Source organism: Clinocottus analis, unplaced genomic scaffold, assembly GCF_023055335.1.
Source record: "Clinocottus analis isolate CAN_PGR_092001 unplaced genomic scaffold, fCliAna1.0.p SCAF_15, whole genome shotgun sequence".
Lineage (NCBI taxonomy): Eukaryota > Metazoa > Chordata > Actinopteri > Perciformes > Cottidae > Clinocottus > Clinocottus analis.
This window is the reverse complement of record NW_027175876.1, coordinates 15520952-15535492: the sequence shown is the minus strand read 5'-3', so window position 1 is coordinate 15535492 and position 14541 is coordinate 15520952. Positions and strand designations below refer to the sequence as shown.

Genomic DNA, 14541 nt, shown 5'->3' with positions numbered 1-14541 from the left:
TTCATTTTGTTTAACTTCATTCATTTAACCTGTCATTGGCCAACATTTTCAGATTGATAAAACATAACTCATTAAAAGTAAACTGACTGTCTGTAGACTGACTCCCAGCCGGTTGTTCAGCTGCATCAGTCTTATCCATGCTGTTGTAGATTGTATTTTTGTAATAATAGCTAGCTTGCTGTGTGGGAAGGTGAGGTCTTGATTGGTCAGCTGTTTCTCTCAACAGCTGACATGGCAAAACATGAGACCAATATGAATATCTGAACAACCGTAAAATTCCAGGTTCAGACAACTGAAAGTAATTCTGGATTCAGATGTTTGGAACCAGGCATAAAAAGCTTTAATATTTCTTTAAGTGCAAAATCGATTCTATAGTCAAATGTTTTTCATTTAGTTAGAAAGCTCTAATTGAACTCATTTGTAATGCTAATAATACTCAGACTCAGGTTTAAATCCTTTTCAGAGTAACCTTAAAGTGCCAATGTTAGCTTTCAACAAAACAAGTTTGGAACAGACACACTTCTAAAGTTTAGCTCTTGCAACCTATAACATAACTAAAAGAGTACTTGTCATAAGGTGCTGGAGGTCCATGAGAACTTGGACAAGCAGGTTCCTGAGGACTATGAGGACGATCTCAGTGAGAAAGAGAAGGCCATTGTGCGAGAGATGTGCAACGTAAGTGCAACCCTTGTCCTGTTCCCTGACTCTGATGTGCACCATGTTCCTGTTCTGTCTGTCTGTTGGTTCAGTGACTCGTTCTCTTCTACTGGGTGCAAAGGAGGTCACATTTTGAGCTGCTTCCACTAATGAGGGCGCCTCATCTCCACTCATTAGGCTTGAAATGACACTTGCAGCAGTGTCCCGGGCACAGTGCTCCCTCTCTATCTATCGCTCTATCTCCACCCGCCCACCCTCACTCCTGCTCCCAAGCCAACTCTAAACTGGAAGCCCTAAGTATAGGCTCGTAGTGGAGCTGTCAGGGCAATTAAACTGGAGCGGCAGGCAAAAGAACACTCCCCACCCCCTATGCGCCTCACCCTCCATTCTTCATCTCCCTCCCATCTTTCTCTGTTGGTACTGAAAGGCCCGGTCGGGATAAAAGGTTCGCTGATTAGAAAGAAAACGAGAGCGGGGCTATCTGGGCCCTGCAGAGGTATGTGACGAGCCAGGAATCTGGGGAGCACTACAATAGTACCTCTGTTATAACGCCGGGGTCCCCGGGGGCCCCTCTCTCAGCACCAGAGAGCAGCCTCGCAGAGACAGCAGATAGAGATACGGAGATAGCTCCTGTGTGTGTGTGTGTGTGTGTGTGTGTGTGTGTGTGTGTGTGTGTGTGTGTGTGTGTGTGTGTGTGTGTGTGTGTGTGTGTGTGTGTGTGTGTGTGTGTGTGTGTGTGTGTGTGGTCTCTGCAGCTCAAAGTCAAACTGAGCATTTGAAGTTTTCTCTCTTGAAGAAAGTATTTTTCCTGCCTGGCCTCTCTTTCTCTCAGTCCTGGCCTCTGTGTGCGCCTGTGTGTCTTCCTCTTCCGCTCTTAACTTGGCTCTGCTTCTGTTTGCAGGTGGTGTGGAGAAAGCTGGGTGATGCAGCAGGATCAAAGCTGTCCATCAGACAGCACCTCTCTGGGAACCAGTTCAAAGGGCCGCTGTAGCCTGGCAACAAGAGAGGAGGAGGATAAATCAGAATTTACAGTACCTACACTCACCTGAAAACACCTCCTACCATCTACTACTACACAACCCATCATGCTGTGCTCTCCTACTGCCTACAGCACCCAGTATTCCTTCAACAAACACTCTTAATATGGGCTGAGAAGGCTCCTATGTGGACCTGTTAGTCGGTTATTCACATGCAAAACTTTGTGTAACATGTTTTTTAATCTCTCAGCGGTTGTAAAGCGTTGACAACTGGCAGCTAGTTTCAATGATTTGCCACTTTCCTTCTTTGATTTTGAAGCTTTCAGCTACACAATAAGCTCTCTCTTGTAAAAGCTATAATCACAAACCACCTTTAGTTGTGTGGAGCGTCTGTGCTCCATTAAGCTAATGATATGACATGGTTTTAAGCACAGGCCCGATAAGGCCGCAGGGGCAAACGTGTCACCCCGTTGCTGGTGGATATGAAGGCAACATGAGGCGGTATCTTCAGATAAGTTTTCATAGGACCTCCTATAGAGACCCTAGCTCCTGTCACATGTATCTCCCCTAGTGCTCAACGAGTAGAACTAGCATTAGCATTCTAAAGTGATAACTAATGTGAAACCCACTGTGACCTAGCGCCTTTTGCTCATAAGATAAGTCTATGGATAATTAAGTCTAGAGATCACTGTTAACTTGTGTATATTATGTATAAAACCATAGCACTACTTCATTGTTATAGTTGATTTTACATTTATCTATTTTGTATTCTAGCGTGGCCATGTGATCAATGACTTAGTTTGAAAAGCACACTCAACCAGACCGTACACAGGGTTTGCTTTTGGTAAAGAAATGAAATAAAAACGTAATCTTTTTTTCTTTTTCAGATGAATTGCTATTATTCCTTCTCTCTGTAACCTCTGAAAGTGTTCAAGGCCATTCTTAATCAAACATCCCTTTGGGCTAATGGATAGATCATTTTCTTACTTCGTGGAACTGACTAAAACTGTATGCTGTGTGCATGCTCGACAATCATTTTCTCAGGTTGAGAGGGCTACAGCTTTACCTTTTGCCCATTTGTGACTGTGAGTGAGTGAGTGAGTGAGTGAGTGAGTGTGTTACGGAAGGAGACTGAATGGTTCTCTTGCAGCTGTAGCATCTTCCTGTAAATCCTCTTTTTTTCTCTTGATCCTGGTTACACTCAGTTGAAGACTGCTGAAGGCATTTGCTGAATCCATACAAAAAGCCTTGTCCCATTATAAAAATGTCAAGGTCAAATATTAAACCCTGGGTTCCGTTAATATGGCAATCTTGGATGCTCCTAATTTCTTGTTTATCAGTGTATACCTCAGTTGATAAAGAAAGTTACTTTTCTTAAGCTTAGTCCTTTTCTGTGGATTCAGCAGGTGTGTTCATGCGGCGCATGTTTCTTAAAGTTTAATCTTTTTTCTTAGAATGAGCGCTTGACGAAGTCTTCCCTTATGTCTCCTGAAAACACTGAAACATTAAAAGATAAAAAAAAACAAGTATTTCTTGATGTCAGAATGAACAAACACTGTTTGTCAGAGTATTTATTGCCAGGTGTCAGATAGAGATGGGAGAGCCATCAGTCGTGTTTTAGATACATCACATTATTCAAACTGTAAAGTTATTTGATAGCTACGTTTAGTGACTGACAGCTCAGGCTCGCCCATTTCTAGTTTTATTTGTTCCAAATTAGAACATTTCTAAGGCAGCCCACCACACACCTCTGTTCTCTCAATGGGGTCCAAAATGAATCAAAGTGTCCTTTTTTCTAGGAACTGATTTGAAGCAATTTTAAATACATTATGAATGGCATTTTATTTTAAATATGCCACTTTTTTCTGCACGGTGTTTTAATTTGGAATTTAAAAGTCGTGTCTGCCTAGATGCTAAAACATCGGTACAGAATCCTAGATCCTACAGTGTAAATGTCAAAGCTGTAGGAACTAGCATGGCTGGAACTTCTTTTCATATAACAGATGGCTATTGGGCAGGTGGAAAGGAAACATGAAATAGGCCACTTTTAGAACAAATTGGGAGAAAATAAATAAAGTTTGTTGATGATACTGTGAAGTCGTGTCTTTATTTCATGAAGCAAACATGTTTGCATGTTATTTCTTCACTGGATGAGTTAGACTGCCCTCTGTTGGTACAGCACTGGAAGTAAAACTGCAGCTTATTTTCTGATTGATTGATTCCCAAAGCAGGGTCTTTTGAGTGGAAAGCTTCCCAAAAAATTATGAATCATTTCATCAAATGGAATAAAAATAGAATTATGATTGTGTGATGACGCCAGCCTTTCCCTGTGAGTCCGTTTACCTGCTCGCAGGAGACCATTATGGCCAACTGGAACAACCGGTTCCTGGTGTAGACGGCCCTGCCTGGTACTAAGGGTACATCCCAAGTCTCTTATTTGTCAGTTCCTCACTCTTCGATTGAACCAGGGTTAGGAACCAGTCGAGCCACTAGTGGAACTGCATGATTTAAAATCATTCGTCGGATTTAGTGCGAAATCCAACCTGGTGGCCTCACAGTAACTTTATACAGCCTAGCTTATATTATGTATAAAATTAGTGTTCTGGTTTCATAGAATTTAGACATATTGTATTTAGGATCAATCTATTTACATTGGAAATGGTTGCTTTCCTTCTCCTTAATGTACAACCCAAGCCGTGACCCCAAAAGCTCGATGCTACTGCTCCTGAACACTGGCGGCACCGTTCGTCGGCCTGAATGTGACGAGCTGGAGACTGTTGTTGGGTTTAACCTTCCTCTTGTGTTAGGGTCGGCACCAACCCGTTTTAGGTTTTAAATACATAAAAGAACCACATAAAATATGTTTATTGTGTCGAAGCATTTTGGCTTTGTCAGGAACCTCTATTTCCACAAATTAAAAAAAAAAATCACTAAAATATAAAATACTCTGGTTGAAATTATGACCTTTGTGTTGTTTAGGCTGGTTTCGACCCAGTTATAAAACTATGATTTGCTTAAATGGATATATTTTGGACCTTGCAAATCTATATGTTGTGTTATGACTTGTTCTGCTTTTCATTTTGTGTTTGTATTCAAGTTATATTGCTGAAAAAAATACTTTTTAGCCTTTTTCTTACAGTAAATACCGCTGTCGAAATTGACCTGTAACACCATGTTACTACAGTATAGTATATAGTACTAAAATGATAAAATAAATAAAACAAATTTATTGAAGAGATGTATGCTAATACCCCTCAGTAATAGTCAGGTAACAACCTTTTATTTATTTATATGATTCTCTTATAGTTTATTTAACCATTTTTCAAATTGAAATAGAGGGGTATAGTGACAAAGAATAGGCTTGGGGCCCACATAAAAAAAAAAGCCGAACAAAGCAACCTAGAGATGAGAAAAACAAGGAGTAAGAAAGAGAGAGAGCACATACAGCAGCGTAATAATATGGATGAGATTAAAGATGAAGTTTGGCATCTCTGTGCGATGGAAACGAGCTGTGTGCGGTCGCAGAGGAGCCATACTGCTGTCTGCACGAGCAACTATGACTTTAGCAGCAGAAAGTTTCCTTATCCAGTTTGATCCACATGGACCAGCAGCTAGTTAGAGACCTCCAGCAGGACTCAGAAGGAAACTAGTGAGAGCTGTTTGTTGTTGCGCTTTCAAGGCCACAACAAGACACATGACATGTGTTGCGAGTACCTGAAAACATGGACATTTGACGGTGATCGGCAAAACCAAAAAAAACATAGGAAACTCGTACATTTCCAATAACCAGTGACCTGCCACTCAACCTAGTCAGTAGCAACACATTAACATCCACTGCATTACTGAGACCGCGTGGAGAGTAGTTAGCAAGCATGCCGAGAAATTGTTAGCCAAAAGTAAAAGATAAACGGTTACATATTCTAACCACTTAGCCATAATTAAAATACATTGTTTAAATAGGGTTTCAGTTTAAGAAGTCAAAAATAAATGTAAAATAAGCTTAACTTGGAAGAAAATAAATGGATATACGGTTGAACTTGGTTACATGAAAAGAAAGCATACTGTAACTATATCCACTTTATATGAATAATAGCTTTGAATAAAGGCCAGTTCAACCCAGTTATAAGAACAGAAGAGTGGTAAAGATACAGTTGTATTCATCTTACAAGTAGGAAGTGGGTACCACTGCTGTACACCATACAGTATGTGCTGCTGTACACCGTACATTGTGTACTGGTGTACATAATGTATCCAGATGCCAATTAATGGACTTCACCTTTTCATCCGATTGAAAACACACAACCTTCAAAGTAGGAAAGCAGGACTTTATTTCACTACGTGCCACTCGGACAAAAACCAAAGCTGGAGCAGGATACAGAAAAGAGAAGCCTGACTAAGGCACATATGGATAGAAACTCTCAAGAAGAAATGCCTAAATGAAAAGAACAGATATGTACAGATATACCTGTCCACTATTGTGTCTAGTTCACGTCTGCAGTGCCGGCTCACTAAAGATAATGGGACAGGAAATGAATGTGATAAAATGAATGCTATGGTAGAGCATGTCCACAAAATAAAAAGTAATATGACAAAGGTTAAACAGCATAAATCTTTGTATATTTTGCCACATTTGTCAGTGAAAACCATTATATTTCACTACTGCATGTACAACCATCTCAAGATTACATTATGCTGTTTGTCTTAGTTAAACAGAGGGAACTTGGGAAAAGACACTGACATGACTGGAACTACAAGACATAATTGAGGATGACAGTCGACCTTTGTTTTTACTGGACCTTTTGAATAGATCAAAGTATATTTCATCACCCCACAATTGATAAGCATGTGTCACAAAACTACATTTTGTATGCCAACATTTGCAGTTTCATTTCAAGAAAAATAATGAGTGGACAGTGTTTGTTATAAGACCCTGGAACACTCAAGCAGTCTTTCGATGCCAGTTCAGGTTCTCAGAGCAATCCTGTCCTGACATCACTGATCCTTTTCAAGTCGACTTCTTGGTATGCCTTTATTAAGAACCTCCTGAACAAAAGTCATACCGGAAGAGAGCACCCACTCTCTCATCTAAACAAGCCCAACAATGGGTTCCTGGTCGTCTCCATCCCCAACTGTGGCTCTGCACGCATTCAGTTCATGGATCGTTTACTCTCATCTCATCCACCCGCCATGATTCATAGGCATGCCAGGCGGAGGGGGCAGGGGCACCTGCGACTGTCCCGGAGGCACGGGGGGTGGGGGATACCCAGTGGGCGGGAGACCTATAACTTGAGGGGGTACGTGGCCCGGCGGCATGCGAGGAGGTGGAGGGTAGCTGTTGTAGCCTGGTGGCGGATACGTTGGCGCCAAGTTAGGCGGTGGGTAGCTGGAAGGAGGCGGCGGGCCTGGAGGGGGTGCCGCAGGCGGCGGATAGACGTGGGGGTGATATTGCGGTATTGGGGGTGCGTAGTTGGGTGGCATCGGGGCGTAGGAGGGACCTTCTGTCTTCATCAGTGACTGCAGGCTCTGGTAGCCTTCTCCGGACATGTAGGAGCTGGTGGTGGACATGATGTAGTTGGAGGGTGGAGGTGGAGGAGGGCGATGGGGTAAGGGAGGGGGCTTATGTGGAGGCGGAGCATGCGGTGGAGGAGGAGCCGCTTCATTTAATGGTTCTGCTTCCGTGGGAGGGGCTGGAGCTGGGGCTTTGCGCTCTAGTGAGGCAGAAGAAAGACAAGGAGAAAACAACTTGTTAAAAAAAATTGGCATCATCTTTCCTGGAAAACCACGAGGCTCACGTAACCTCTCCATTCCCAGACTGTGAGCGCACAGCTCGACCAAAACCGCCAGGCTTCAGCCACATAGGAGGTCTCATTATCAGGCTTGAGCACTAATCAGATTGGTCTGGGGTAGGTTAGGAATCTGCGTGTGTTGGGAAACATAATGGACCGACAAGTTGCTGCTCATGTGAGCAGAAGCAGACTAAGAGGACTGAGACTTTGGATTACTTTCTAAGCTCGAGTCCAAAGCAGGAGGTCCTGGCTGCTCATTACGGCTGTGTTTGATGGCACACGCAAACCGAGGATGCCAGCACATACCTATCATCTAACCCAACTCTAAAATCACTAACCGCCTCAGAAATTAGACTGAAGGAAGACGCTAAAAGGTAAACAGTCCACTGTTACCTGGCGGAGGCTGCGATGTGGGCAGAGGGGGCATAGGGCTCTCCAGTCTGGGAATCTTTGATCCAACTTGTTCTGTGAATGAAACAGACAGTGAATACGCTACAAAAGCAGTTTTAATTTAGTGAATGCATTAGGGAACTTTGCTGTTGGCTTGATTATTCATAAAATCCTTAAGCGATGAAAAATTCTAATCCCAAACACACAGAACCTACAGTATACATCTGTAATCTTGCCAAGACTTTATTGAAACAGAAGTCATGTTAATTAGCAAACTTGTCTGGGAGGCGTTTCAGTGGATGAACCGTTATGAAGTTATGAATGTCTTTCAAACACACAGGCAGAATGTATTACCTGGAGCCTTTGGTTCATCTTTGGGGGATGTCTGGAAGGAGAAGAAAAACATGAATGCTAAAACTCCGTTCCCACTTTGAGGTGATGTTGAGCATTGGTGTATGAATTAAGTGGCCTTGGTTTTATAGCAAAGACAATGCTATTCAGGCATATACTCACATGTGAGCGTTTGAGCTGGCGTGTGGGGCTGCCTCCCTGAGGGGAAGTCTTCTTTGGCGGTGGGGGAGGAGGGTTGGGAGCTGGTGGTAGACCCTGTGGGATGGGAGGAATTGGGACCTGAGGAGAAGCCCTTTCCTTCTCCTGTATCTGCTGAGGGATGGGCTTGTTTCCCTGAGAGTACAGATCTAGGATCTGGTGGCAGATGTCTAGAAGAAAAATACATGGTTCAGTTGAGACTAGTCTGTAAAGAGAAGAAACACAATGTAGGTAGTGTTATGGCTTTCTGACCAGTACCTTCAAGCAGCTCCACTGGGACGTCCTGTACAAACTGCTCCCACCATCGGCGTGACGACTGCTTGGCAGTCCACTCCTGAATGTCAAATTTACAGAGGCGGCCGGCCAGGTACATGACGGCCACAGCGATAATCTCTGGTTCCCACTGCAGGGACAGCATGGTGCACAGGCTGCCAGGGACATACAGGCAATACGGTTACAGGCCTCTCTCCTCCCCTTCCTTCCAACTAGATCATTCTCATTGACAGTTTTAGAAAGAAAGTGGATCACTTTCGATCACAGAGAGTAATGCCAACTGCTCACCTGTCATTGACAAAGGTCCACGCCATTTGTAGCACCTTGCACACTTTATTCTTCTCACCTGTAACAAGAAGAAAATGATTCATAAGCTTTCTATATTAATTGAGCAATAAATGAACACCCTCTGTATGGAATCTAATGCCATCCTTATCCCATCTCACCTTTGAGCTGCTTGACGTAGCGCAGCAGGAACATGTAAGGGTGCTCCACCTGCAGGTCAAATTTGATGGTCTGGAGCAAGATTCTCTCCAACACCATGACCTCTTCCTGTTGAAGGAAACACGCATACCTCAAACATCCCTGTTGATGAGAACACTTTTGGCCCAAGCAGGACGGCTGAATGCCAACTAATGACCCACGGACCCGACCTCTTACACACTGGCACACCTAGAGCCTTTACGTCACATTACAATACTTACCAGTAACTTTAAAAAAGGTGCAATGCTGCATCCTGTAGGAATTTAATGTGTTATTTTTGTTCTTGGGGTTCAGGCATTCAGATAAGATCAAGCTTAGAGACAGTGAGCAACACTCATTTCACCCGGCAAAAGGCCTCTCTGTATCCTTCTAAAACCCATCGGCCTGGCAGCGACCCGTCAGTTTAGCATACAGGGAAGAAAAGGGGGTGAAAACTAAATAGAAATAGTTGGGGACACTTATTTTGTAGGGCAGCAAGGGAACAAAAACAAGCACACCAAACATGGTGCTGGAGGCTAAGTGAGGACTTCACATGACAAGATTCACAACTTCAAATAATGTTCATGAAAAACAGGAGTGATTCTTTTGATTAATGGACCTTAAGGACTAAAGAAAGATAAGTAATCCAGGAATGGAAACTTAATAACCGCTTCAAAAAGGTACGTCTCCACTATTTCCGCTCTGTCTTGTTGTGCTCACGGTTTAAATTAACCGAATGACTGAACTGTCGAGAAACCAACTAATCTAATGATTACCCAGAGTCTAATTGAGATATGTGTGTATTCAGCAGCCACACCCAGGGACTAATTAAAGCTCAGCCTTTATTTTTAATTTGACACATTAGATTAAAGCAAGTTTATTGCTTTAATCTAATAATCTAATGCTTTAATAAAGCTAGTTTACAAAGGATTTAAAATAGGATTAGAGATGTGTAATGAGTAAAGAAGATTCTGTTCTCCATTTAGTGTCCAATAGAAACTCTTTGACTGAGACAGGGAGGTCTACCTTGTCTGTAACATGTCCCAAGACAACAGAGTCAAAACAAAAGAAACTGCACCTTAGGATCGTCTCCAAACTGGGCGAACTGCACATCGTTCAGTAGGCTGCGGGCTGTTTTGATGATGTCTTTACACTTCTTTGGGGTTTCCTCCACTTTCCCCGCCAGGAACAGACAGCAAGCACCCGTCACCTGTCGGGATAAACATCTGAACATTAATCCCACACATTTACTACACTTCAATGAAGAGGGCAAAATAGGCAGAAATCGACTCACATATCTGGGAAACTGCTTGAAGGAGTGAAACATGTAGAAGCGGTGGAAATATATGATGCCGGTTGCCAGTGTGTCATAATGTCTGATGACAGTCAAGGAAATCATGGAAAGTCTGACTCTTCATCAGCTTTGTGAAACCAATCTTAAGCAAAGCCATTTCATGTGGACTGCAAAGAAAGCCACACATTAACACAACACAGTATTTCCTCACTATTGTCTCATTTCAAAGTGTGGACGCTGTAATGTCTTTTTGTCATTTGCCACATCTCATGAACTACCTGAAACAGACGTAATCAAGTTATTGTTTAGTGTAGATATTCATTTGCATTATTCAATCAAGGATACAGGCCAAGTCTGGTCCCCACATCAAAAATGAAGCGGGCTCCTTCTCTCCGATACCGGGCCTCTGTGCCAGGGTCCAGGCCTTCGGACTGAGAGGGGGTGTGGGCTAAGTCCTTCTTGTCCCAGTACCAGCATGGCTTGATGTGGTCCAGAATCACTTGGCCCGAAAAGTTCTCCTTGAATTCCTTCATTGACTGAGGAGAAGCAACGGTGGATGGACCCGCTGCACCGGACTGCTGAGACACAGAAACAAGACTGCAGTTCTACAGTTTACAGTGCTGAGGACCAGACGGGCAGGACCCTGAACACAGCATGCTGCCAGACACAAAGCTATCCGCAATATAAGAAACATTATCTGGATCTCCTCTGACTTAGTCTGGAACATAGAGGTGTTGTTCAGTTTGGACACCTGTGACACTCCGAGAGCTGGTATCTAAGATTTAAAAATCTGTGACACTTTAAATGAGTGTATGAATTAGCTGACAGATTATGTCTTCATAGTTGAAGCTAACGCTGCGAAGTGTTGATCCGTGACGGCTAACAGGTTACTGAACAGTTTAACATGTTCGTGTTGCATGTAAGGTTCGTCATGGCCCCTTCCTAAACGAACACTATCGCACGCGCATATATTGACTTGATAATAAGCATGTGACACAATAAAAACATTATTGATTTACACAATCAACTAGGAAGAATTAGCATTACTATACAGTAAACTCCTCGCTAGCATTCAAGAGTGTTAGCCGAGCTAGCAGGAATGGAACTTAAAGTTGGCTTCGTTGAGCTAAAGCTACCAAACTGCTCCTGAAGGGAGCAAAAGGAGTGGATTATGAATCCACCAATAGGTGACGTCACCCGATACGGTTTAAATATACGTAGAGCCGAACATTATGAAGACAGCTAGCCGACCAGGTGATGCTCTGGTCGAGCAGCCTCAGCTAGCAGACCGCTTACTCGAGCTGAACCCTCCGAGGCGAGGAGCCTCGAGCCGTCAACATGCAGAACCATAACTGAGCTCGCTGATTGTGAGGAAACACAACGCTTACCTTTAACATCAAGTCGCCAGAGTAAAACTCCCGAAACAAGCAGCTGTGAGATGAAACCGCAGCTATTCACAAGAAGTTGACTAACAAGTGATCCACGACAGCCCCCATTGAAACAAGGGTTCCGCCATTATGGAGCTCGTCAGAGACCGTCGGCCGACGTCATCACGCAGGACGTCTGATTCCGGTGTTTACTGTGGTTAAATTTAAGATTTAGCGTCCCTCTTCTAAATTAATGAATTAATTTAACGCTTTAATTAACATTCCTGCTACTGACATAACGCAAACTAGTTATACGTGTGAATAATTCATGTTTTATTCTAAGTATGTTTTAAATGCGTTATCCCCAATAGTCTCCACTAGAGGGAGACAATGAATCACTCTTGGACTTGGGCAACAATGGAGTTTTGACAGTTTACGATTTGATCAGATGACTCAATTGAACAATCAGTGCAATGTCTATGAAAAATAAAACACAAAGAAAAACAAAATTTAAACAATTCTTTGACAACTTTAAGATAATTTTTGAAATGATCACTCTATAGCCTACCAGATTTGGTCACATACCTATTTAAAAAGACTCCACTTAATTGGTTTGAGCAGGTATCACGAGAATAGAAAGATGGCCCTAAATATGAAGAAACACGTCATTATTACACATATGCAGCAGTGCTAAATCATTTGTCGTAGGCTGAAGAAAAAACATGATGAAAAGGCAGTGGGATAACAGAATGATATATTAAAAACTTCATCACAAAAAGAGAGAGAAGGTGGTTTAGGAGACTACTTAGACATCATTTTTGATTTTGTCTTAACAGAAAAAAAACATTTCTAAAGAAACAGATTTCCTGCTCTCTTTTAATGCAGTTTCACTCTGTCTTTTGTGTTTATCGACTACAAACAACCTTTCTAGCTTTTAAAATTCAATAAATCAGGCATTTTTGAGGAGATGAGAATGAAACCGAAGCATTAACAAAGTTTTTTATGTCTAATTTAACATACACATTTTTATTTGTGTCATTCTCAAAATGTGATGAATTTGACTGAGAGTTTAACATAGAAGGAATACCACAAAGCATTGCTTTGTTTTTCATGTTACAGTTACAGCCATGATTGACCATTAAATAAACTCAGTAGCTTTGAGTTCATAAAACAGGAATTATTAGATGCTTTCATTCATATGTCATGTCAACACTCTTTAAATATGAGTAGGCTGTGAAATGCAGAAAACCTACTGCTCTAGCATCTTTTGCAGAAGGTACAAACAGTTGATCATGTTATAATAATGGATTTAATTTTTAAATTTAAGGGATTATTAAGAAAACAATATTATCACTCCATTAACTCTTTTAAACTTGACATGAACAATAACTCAGTAGTAATTCATTATCATTACTTTTGTTTGCTTCAAAGATTGTAGAGCACTTTCAAGTACCATCCTGCCCTTTCAGCTCCCCTCCCAGCCTCTCTTCTGACGAAAGCCAGCATTGAATCATTTACTTCGTCCAAATTAAAATTTGGAATCTGCATGCATTATATATTCACCCGTGCTCGGACAAATCCTCTTAACTGTGGGAGAAATTGTCAGGATGTGTCCTGTAGAAAAGTAAGAGCCTTGTCTAGTTGTATTGCCCGTAGCAAGGGAGCATCTCAATCTGTCACTCAAGTCCGCACACACACACACACACATACACACACACACGCACACACACACACACACACACACACACACACACCAACCACAGTAAATCAGCTTATGAATAATATATGCATGTACTTTCTTTATTAATATTAAACATTGCATAATGAAGCACTGACTATAAGCAAATCCCAGAGCAATATTCATATTACCCTGAGCTGTCCTGGAGTGGACCTCTCATTGTTTATGTCACTCCTGTTGTGGTTAAACACATCAAAATGGCTGCTACTTAACCTCAACACTTAATCATTTCTATATTATTAAAACTCTATTATGTTTAGTGCAGTTTTTATATGTTAGTCTATTTTTAGACATGAATGCAGTTTTGTTACAGAGAATAAAGAGGCATGAAAACAAGCTAGATTGAAGATAAAAAGGATGTGAGGAAGGTTGTGACCCAGAGTCTTAGCCAGGCTGCATGTATTGTCCACTGATGTGCAAGAGCTTCCCACTTCTACTTTGTCCGTGGGCTCATTTTTATGATTTAACATAAATTATAAGTGTGTGGAATCATCATAAATCCTGTGTCATTTTGGGAAAAGACCTCAAATGTCCACATACTGTCTCAGGTTACTTGGACAAAACTTTCATTTCAGCATGTCCTCATCTCGTGTGTGTTATGGCCCCGCAGTGTGTAGGTATGTCTGATTCAGCGATGGCACTTACCACAAGATACATGTCTCCTTCGAGGCAACACTTTGGACTTAAAACCTTTCCCTTGTCCACAAGCAGGGCATTTGTGGTATATTGGCCCTGTGCAACCCAGTTTAAACAGCTTGTGCCCGGAGTCAGCAGATACAAGCTATAATGGAGACGTTGATGTATTATTGAGAAGCCCATGGGTAAAGATCAAGGAGCTGCTTGCAGCCAGCAGGGATAGCGAGCGAGTGCGTGAACTCAGGATAATGTTTTCCTTCAGCATCCAATGTGTCCATGACTGCTGTTGCTCTCTTGGCCCGATGCGAAAACGAAGACATTTCATGTAATATCACAATCCGAATGTATGCGCCTCAGTTGAAGCAATATGCTCGACAACGTGCTCGGCCCATCTGTGAAAGATAGCTGTTGT

At 42.2% G+C, this 14541-nt stretch overlaps 2 protein-coding genes across 5 annotated transcripts in view; one reads left to right on the top strand and one right to left on the bottom strand.

Moving 5' to 3' along the window:
* Positions 1-3712, top strand: part of ccdc85cb (coiled-coil domain containing 85C, b) — a 44902-nt gene extending 41190 nt beyond the window's left edge. For all 3 annotated transcript variants that reach the window (XM_068576671.1, XM_068576670.1, XM_068576669.1), the window contains 2 exons: positions 577-675; positions 1559-3712. In XM_068576671.1, coding sequence (XP_068432772.1) covers positions 577-675; positions 1559-1648 — 189 coding nt within the window. In that variant the 3' untranslated portion in view covers positions 1649-3712. The remainder of the gene's footprint in view (positions 1-576; positions 676-1558) is intronic.
* Positions 3713-5958: 2246 nt separating this feature from the next.
* ccnk (cyclin K) lies at positions 5959-11917 on the bottom strand. Of its 2 annotated transcripts, none has more exons than XM_068577049.1 (11): positions 11777-11917; positions 10734-10963; positions 10389-10470; positions 10173-10304; positions 9079-9184; positions 8921-8978; positions 8618-8787; positions 8324-8529; positions 8165-8195; positions 7814-7885; positions 5959-7342 (listed from the first exon to the last, which is right to left on the bottom strand). In XM_068577049.1, the coding sequence occupies exons 1-11, from the start codon at positions 11783-11785 to the stop codon at positions 6804-6806; spliced, it is 1635 nt and encodes a 544-aa protein (XP_068433150.1). In that variant the 5' UTR covers positions 11786-11917; the 3' UTR covers positions 5959-6803. The 2 variants fall into 2 exon arrangements, with proteins under 2 accessions (XP_068433150.1, XP_068433149.1); XM_068577048.1 differs by having other exon boundaries at positions 10734-10966; positions 11777-11902.
* Between the last annotated feature and the right edge of the window lie 2624 nt (positions 11918-14541).

Bases quoted from the DNA above. Each gene is read 5' to 3' on its own strand.
- ccnk (XM_068577048.1), bottom strand. The intron at 8,788-8,920 runs GTGAGCAGTTGG...TGTCCCTGGCAG, and splicing joins TGGACCTTTGTCAATGACAG to CCTGTGCACCATGCTGTCCC. The intron at 8,530-8,617 runs GTACTGGTCAGA...TTTTTCTTCTAG, and splicing joins CCCAGTGGAGCTGCTTGAAG to ACATCTGCCACCAGATCCTA.